The sequence below is a fragment of the Pectinophora gossypiella genome, chromosome 9 (genome assembly GCF_024362695.1).
Source record: "Pectinophora gossypiella chromosome 9, ilPecGoss1.1, whole genome shotgun sequence".
Lineage (NCBI taxonomy): Eukaryota > Metazoa > Arthropoda > Insecta > Lepidoptera > Gelechiidae > Pectinophora > Pectinophora gossypiella.
In genome coordinates this window covers 8518201-8527004 of record NC_065412.1, presented here as the reverse complement: position 1 = coordinate 8527004, position 8804 = coordinate 8518201, and the positions used below count along the sequence as shown (strand labels likewise).

At 36.8% G+C, this 8804-nt stretch overlaps 1 protein-coding gene across 1 annotated transcript; it reads right to left on the bottom strand.

Moving 5' to 3' along the window:
* Positions 1 to 3699: 3699 nt before the first annotated feature.
* LOC126369579 (WAP four-disulfide core domain protein 2-like) lies at positions 3700 to 6617 on the bottom strand. The gene is made up of 3 exons (XM_050014061.1): positions 6457 to 6617; positions 4766 to 4960; positions 3700 to 4217 (listed from the first exon to the last, which is right to left on the bottom strand). The coding sequence occupies exons 1-3, from the start codon at positions 6476 to 6478 to the stop codon at positions 4045 to 4047; spliced, it is 390 nt and encodes a 129-aa protein (XP_049870018.1). The 5' UTR covers positions 6479 to 6617; the 3' UTR covers positions 3700 to 4044.
* Positions 6618 to 8804: the final 2187 nt, after the last annotated feature.

Below are 8804 nucleotides of genomic sequence, written 5' to 3'. Positions count from 1 at the left end.
ATGTGCGACTTCATTTTAAAACTCATATTTTTGTTTTGACAATTTTGCAACCCGCATTCGATCAGCGTGGTGAGTTAGATAGTATGCTCCGCTTAATAGGGAGGCCTGATACCAGCAGTAGGAATCATACAAAGCATTGTTTATATTTTGTATTGAAGTCGTAATAATTCGGTTTTTGTTATCATATGCTCGGCGGTGAAAGAAAACATCGTGAAACATCGTGAAAACAATAATCAGGTACATTATTATTATTTGGGTAGATGACGATAATGTGAAAATAATGAATGAGCGTGGGTACTTAAGTGGGTCATCTTGCTATAGTGGGTCATGTCATCTACCACAGTACATCTGTACTTCAGATAATTTTTACTACGCCAACCCCGGACACTTCATACAACATAGACACTACACGTTGACACGTGCGTCTTAAGTACACGCGCATCTTTTTGTGTGAAATCTGACGTCATACGATTGAAGAGTAAACCCAACTCAGCCGCTGGTGAGGACCGGAGAGCTGCCGTTCTATACGTAGTATGGTAGCGTTCTATGCGTAGTCCTTATTCTATGCTAACGCTAATGCCATATCATATCATCAAATAACTGTACTTTATTGTGTTCATTAAGTTTCGTATTAATTTATAGTTACTATCTGCTTACCCCGGTGGGAAATAGGCGTGAGTTTATGGATGTTGTCATAGTAACTATATTGACGGAGCGAATTACCGTACTTCATTATGTCAAAACCTATACTCTACACCACAATTGATACGTTCAATTTAAAAAAAATAGTGGAATACCCAGCGATGAAGGCTTGTACTTGAAAAAAAATGTTAACAGAATTTCAATTAATTTTCTTTTTTGTATTTCACCACTTAATTAACAAGCCAACATCGCAGCGCTCGATGTAACAGGAAATAATCTTTAAAAAAATACTGAGCAACCTCTTGTTTTCGTGGAAATTTATCGCACCCACTTCGCTGGTCTTAATTAAATTTTTCTAAGGACCAGTCGGAGTTAATGAAGTCTCCGAATTGACTTACTCGTAGTGTAGAGCCTTTTTGTATTCGCAGCTAATACAGAATTTGACATTCCGTATTTCAAAGGAAAATAATTTCAGCAATTTAAATAAAGATTTGTTTGCGACGATGTAAAAACAAACATTGAACAATTTTCTGCGAAAACCCATAGCATTATAATATAAAGTTTATTTAGTTATATTATAAAGTTCAGTGGTTAGAAGGTACATTTTTGGAGTAAGTAAATAATTAACCAACAACATATTTTACTTTCGAAGTACGGTCAGAGATGAAAAGAAAATTTTAAATTTTCCATACAGCTTCACATATTAGGTATCCTGTAAATTTTTACTACGATCACACCAGGAGATCAACACCCAAAGTAGCGGCACAATCTTACAATTGAAATACAAACAACTTTATAAAACTCAATTAATTTATTACTTCAAGTTGTTTTGTACGATAATTATGTCCATAATAACATTATTATTATAATTAAAGCACATAATAACGGGTTCTTACCGCGTTTAAATGGGGATATGAGACTCCCGATATTTCGACACTGTTGCAAGTGCCATGATCACGTGATGACAGTGATGGAGTCATCCCGTGATCATGGCATTTGCAACAGTGTCGAAATATCGGGAGTCTCATATCCCCATTTAAACACGGTTAGAACCCGTTATTATGTGCTTTAATTATGATAATAACCGCGTAAACTTAAAACAATGTATATACATTATTATTATGTACATATATGTCTGGATTGATTCCATCTCGGCTCTTTAAGGCCGGTACCTTTAAGTGATCACGGGCCTAAACCAAGTGCATCACTCATTTAATAAATTGGGTTAAGTTGCAAGTGGGTCTGTTATTATTAATATTATTTGCATTAGAGAGGGCTCGAACCGATATAGCCCGAATGGCCACTGCGACCTAGTTAGATCTATTCTGACCAAATCCCTACATATATTTAAAACTCCTCCTCTAGACCAATCTGTTTGATTAGATCGAGCATATTTTTGGGAGGAAGCTCCATGACCTCCTGGGATCCATTATGTGGCTCCCCAGTGCTCGGCTTCTAGTGTGTCCTCTCAGCTGCACAGAAGCTGTAATGGCGTCTCATCCTCCTTTAAACAGAATCTGCATAAAGGGGACTCGGTTTACGTCCATAATAACATAGATTAACGCGAAAATTATCTTCAACTGTAACTACCTATTAGAAAACAACGAAGGTGCCGCATATTCTTATTTAGGCATACTTTAGAACAAGAGAAAAGAAATTATGTTAAATAAGTAACTAAAGTAAAGAGTCGTTAGGACTTTTAATAATTACTTACCTAATGCGTGTATAATTTTAAAACTTTATTATTATTTATTTATTATTTATTTATTTGTACACAATAAAACACAGAAAGAAACACATAAAGAAATCAGACAGTACAGGTAAGCTTATCTCTAAAAAAGAGATTTCTTACAGCTGACCTACGTGATGAGGAGACATGCAGTGTATAATACTACAGATAGACATACCTACATACGCCTACAAATCTTATGAAATTACAAGAAAAATTATACTAAACTTAACTTTCTAGGTACTTAAAATAATAGCGATTATTATACACTTATTGTGAGTGTGTGTCTTAAATTACATTTCCTAAGTCTCTAAGTCGTTTCAGATTTCAGAAAGATATCAGACATAATGAATTGTTAAGTACTAACAAAATATGATTGTGTACTGAAATAAATAAATTTATTTTACAATATTAAAATTGGGTTAATGACATCTAAAAAATACTTACCTACGTATACTTTGTAATATTCTCCTACAAAAACACGAATATAAGTACATAAACAACAAAACGTAACTTTATATTAGAAGAAATAAACTACAAAATTAAATTAATACGGTGCAACAGACGCTACAATACAATTAATTACTCAACTCCGAACAAAGTGGTACACCTCGTAAATTGAAACGGATATTGTAATTGAAGAAAAATTCTTTAGCAACTTTGAAAAAGAACAGGTGCAAAACTGAAACAAATTAGAGACGGCTCCTAAGGAAATCCTACGATATTTTACCGTTTAAAATCTATTTCTTTTCGTTTAAATGAAAATGTAATTTCCTGTACAAAGGGAGACGGGGGATTGGCAATCTGTACTTAAGCTTATGTACGTGACGATTCAATACAAATTGACACAGGTAATAAGAGGGCTTTGAGTACAATTAATCTACATTTTGTTAGAATTAAATAATTTATTATTTTTGAACGTTACTAAAATACACTCTATATGTAGCACAATAAAGAAATAGGGCAGTAAATTGTGACGAAGGTAAAAAGCTTAATCCAGTATACTTAAAGCTGGTCTTAGTTCTGATATTTCATCCTTAAACAAAGTCTCCCCTCTTCCTGTTCTCCATCTGTTAGCATAACCGACAATTTAGTTCGCTACTGCATAAACATGTTTTATTCAGTGGGAAACTTTGCTTACGTATCAACAGGCTACGCATTAATATCTTACAGAGTATTAGTGACATCGTAACGGAAACTTTGAAGGATGATTCAGACCATGATTACGGTGTTACTAACACCCATACGTACTTGTATGGCTACTTGTATGTACTTGTATGGGGTGTAAGTGACATCGTAACGAAATAGGGCAGTAATTAAAAAACGTAAAAATTAAATAATACTGAAAGGAATTATTCAGCTCATAATTCTGAGATAATATCAAGTGGAATTTTCTATCGCAAAAGTATAGAACTGAAAATAATTACAAAATTAAAAAAAAACATGAATTTTGCGACGGAAAATTCCACTTGGTATTTACTCAGAATCTTGGTCTGAATCATCCTCGTCAATATTCTGTATAATATCTAACCATGCACCAGATGACCGTTGTTACACTTCAAATATGCAATAAGGTTTCACTGAAATAATAATCTACTCTTCGACATATTACCTAATATTTACCACATACGTTTCAAACTTATATCTTAAAATCACTATTAAAAATAATTAAATTATTGTCCCGGTGGAACAGTGTTGTCTTCGTGATACTCGGGCTTCATACATCGGAGCGCCCCGCAACGGTTGTGGCAACATTTGAGCGTCCTAGGACAGTCCGAGTCGCCGGTACAGCTGTGTGCGCACACCCACACTCCTTGGGGATTCTCCGGACAGTGACCAGCCTTCACTGGAAAAGATAGAATAAGAAGGAATAAGTAATAATAATAATTTACCTTTTCAACGCCGGCGGATATATCAGTACTATAGGTTAACCGCCAACGACGGATTAATCCGTCCGGCACAGGCACACCAGGCAGGGTTTACTACAGGCACACCCCGGACACTTCATACAAACAACCTCGTTTTACACAGACACTTCATATTGACTTTATCAACAAACGTAACTGAGCGTGTGACGTCTGACGTCGATACGATGGAAGACTAAAGTAAGACCGAGGGGGGTGAGGTAAAACTAGCTCAGCCGCTGCTGGTGGGGAGCGGAGAGTTGCCCTTCTATACGTAATATTATTCCTTATTCTATACTAGCGGACCAGTCAAATCCTCAGGTTAGGGAAGCCGACCCTGTGAAAACGGGATAACGCTAGGGATCTCCTTAACGGGTTTACGGGCCAGGGGCCTTAACTAGCTAGACGCTAGACTAGACACTCCAAACAAAACCGAAAAATCTACACAATTGTAACCAATCCGTTGTATTACTAACAAAACTCTTCTTACCTAAAGTGACGACGTGTCTTTCCGACACAGGGTCAACACACATGGACCCTCCACATGCGGTTGGACAGCACAACTGTGTCTCGTTGCAGGGTTTGGAGGGACCGCAAGCTGGGTCGCACAGGTCTACTGTGAGCGTCGGTGGGCATGACCCCTGCAGGCTGGCCGATATCCCGAATAGACCAATGAGGGCCAGTACTGGAATTAAATCAGACAATTTATATAACAACTGACAATAACGTTTATTTCATGTTGGTCGGACGGAAAGCTCGGTGAGGTGTGAATATCTAGATAATTTATCTTGGTATGGATGTACTTCTTCTACCCCATTCGCATATAGTGAGCTTACGTTAAGTACCTATATAAAGTTTGTTATGATAGTATAGAATCCTCCGCGACAAGTATTCATTTAGTTGACTAAAAAATGTACAGCAAAAATTACACACAAAAATGTGCACTGTCTAAAATACATTATTTTATGTGCCTTTAACCTATTTTCTTACCTAACCTAACCTATTTTTATTTAAGCTACTTGGCCGGACAAATGGGGAGCACTAAGGTCTCTCATCCGGCACAAAATTTAAGACAACAGGGTGCATTTGTTCCGTACCCTGAGGGTGCCCAGTTGGGCGCGAACCTTGGCGCTGTACGTCGTCTGAGAAGATTATATTTGAAAAAAATAATTAATCGACTCTAGTGGGCCGATAGCAATAAGCGCTAAATGAGAGAAATGATCAAGCACGCCGGCGGGGTAAGTACCAGGTCCTCAAGCATTTTGCTGTCGCAAGCTGATTGGCCGTAGTTCAAATTCCTATTATATAAGTTCCTATTTGAACAAGATGAAATAAGTAAGAATTAATATAACCGATCATCATCCACATCAATTCATATTCGGCACATCAAGTTTTAACAAAACCCAACCAGTATATTTGCCTTAGAATAATTATTAATAGGTAATAGTAGTTGTTTACAAGTGTCCGTCAAAAGTGTATGAAGGGTCATGACTTGTTAATGTTATCAGTAAGTTTCAAGGCAAAGTTTTTGTTTGTTGATACTTATTTCCTTATTTTTGGCAACATACATAAATAAATAGCCTATTTAAGTCCGACTATTGGGCACAGGCCTCCTCTCAATCAACCGAAAGGGGTATGGAGCATACTCTTTATTTTCTTTGGCAGTATTTATCCAGAATTCATTGAACAAAAAAATATTTACGCGCCACACAGGTGATGATCCCAAACATTCCAAACAAATCATGTTTGTTTCCATAAAAATGTTTTGTTTAATTCCTCATGTCACTTGATAAATATGACAAAAATCCTTACTCAATGAATGCCCATTATCTAGAAGACCTAAGATTATTCAATTAATAAAGACAAGGCATAAAAACAAAGTAAATACAAAAATACTGGTGAACAAAAAATGATACAACTTTTGTTTCCATGCATTTGGAAAAATAACTAAGTTTACAAAACAGATTAATATCGTACCAATATCATTTTAAAAAAGGAATGTAACCAGTCACAGAAAATTTTAAAAAAATAATGTTCGGTCATTTAACCTCTCATATGCCGAGATACCAGACACAATAGATTTTACATTGTGTCTGGTCGAAATCCGCGTTCCGGCGTTCGAAAGATTAAATATAAACTCAGCAAGTTAGTACAGACGATTCATTAGAAGAACAATCCTACCTGTCAACGAAGCTCGCAACATTTCACTTGTCACCGCACTGTTCCGTAGCCAGCCGCCTTATAATATCTCTCCAATAATTGCGAGAACCGGCTCTTCACAAATAATACGACACACTGGCACCGAGATTGGCAAACATTTCAAAACACATTTGGATTATGTACCTTACAAGTTATTATTATTGTAGATAGCGTGATGTGCATCAGAATGGCCGAGCGCTACTTTACAACTTTGTTGATGCAGTTTTCGTCATAGTATTACGTAGGTACACGTATATAAGTCTAGCGTCAAGATAATATTATGTAGTAAGTTTACTTACTGTCAATTGTTATAATTTTTCAAATAAAGAATTTAGTTTTCTTGTCATCGTAAATCAGAAAAAAACAATCGCGAAATCTCAATCCCCGTAAATTCAGCACACTGAGTGTACTTACATAACTACATTATACATAGATATATCAAATTATCTCTTCAGATATTTGTATAATTATTTTGCTCTTTAATCAATGTGCCTTTATGTAGTTTGCGTCACAGATATATACATCCGACGCGAGCGGGGGAGACGGTGCAAAGCAGCAAAACTACCATTATCTTGGGAAACACATTCATTAACAAGATTTGTTTAAATTGCGCAATGGGTTCGTGGAATTGTTGTCTGTATTGAATATGTATATCCTTATCCTTGTATTTATAAACGTGTGTGCATACTGAGGTATCATGTTTTATTAATACCATGGTCACTGCAATAATGATGTCATGTGTAAAACCAATTGTTGTGTTATTGATGTAATATGTTAACCTCAAAAAATACTAAGAAATACGCCATAAATATTTCTTTTGGGCCTTCGTGTGTTAAGGTTGAGGTATTTTATTGCACGCAACGTACCGTATGGAAAAACTACCAATAATAAATAATGTAGTGCCGCTTTCCTTTCTCGTTAATTTTCTTTCTAAACTTGGCCATAAAGAGTTATAGGTACGATTACATGAAGCAGTGACGCGCGACAAACCGATATCGTATCAGAATACATTTTTGTGCATACGCAACATATATTTTTAAACAGCAGTAAATTCTAAAATCATCGTACTTAAAATCCCATCTTACGACATCATATCAACAGTGTCTGCAAGTTGTCTATGGTTAGGTACTTGTGGTTCTGCCCACCCCATTAGATATTACGGACTTGAATTTATGTATGTAGTAAATTCTCATTTTGGTAGAAGCATACATACATTCATAAACTCACGCCTATTTCCCACCGGGGTAAGCAGAGCCTATAGAATTCCATTTGCTTCGATCCTGACACACTTCTCTTGCTTCCTCCACATTCATCAATCGCTTCATACACGCACGCCGGTTCAGAGTAAATCGTATTAAATCTTTTCTAAGGACATCTCCAATTTGGTCATCGTAAGCACATATTATTAGCAAAACTAAGCAAAACGTGTTTCAACAAAAACGGGCTTTAACTGAGACGTTACAGTACGAGAGCGGACCGTGACATATCCTACGTCACCGAGTACCACCATGGGACCACATGTCACTGGTCCGCGGAGGTCCGTGTTGCTCTATGTTGTCACTGTCTAAATAGGCTTTCTAAAAATATAGGGTTACCTCACCTAATCCTGGAGCGTTTTGGGTTGGAGGCCAATATGCAACATTTTTTGGTGAGATTTACATCATCGGATAATCAACTGCGTACAAAAATTCAAATACCAATTTAACTGGAAGAAATAGACTTTTATGATACCTACTTTGGTAGAAAACTTTCAAAAAAATAAACGTAAAATACACTGGAGACCGTAGCAGAAACAGAGGGAGCTGGATTAATGAAATACGATAAGACGATGAAATCGCCAGTGAACCGTGAAAGAAACATCCAGAAGTCAAATGATAATCTTTTGGCGATGAAATGAATTACTCAGCTGGAAAATATTGAGGAAATAATATTATAACAGGTTGATTCCCGAGGTCAATTGAATTGGCGAGGGCCTCAGGCCATTTCGCAATTTTCATTATCAGTGTTTAAGAGAATGATCGCAAAATCAACATTACTTATCTTGATGAATATTGAAAGTATCCCGTCGTCTTTCAAAGTCGATGCCCAGCCTCACCAACTCGAAGGTGTCGTGGTTATCATGGAGCCGCCAAAATCCCATGACATGCCTCATGTAACAACTACCAATGGCTTAACGTGCCTTCCAGAACACGGAATCATGTTATTTTCGACCAATCAGGTAATTTCATAATTTCAGCCAGAACGCGATTTGTAACCGACTTCATTTGTTTCGCGTGTCCCCAGCGGGTATCGTATTTAGGAGCGCCGGATCGTGAGGCCAATGCCCTAAC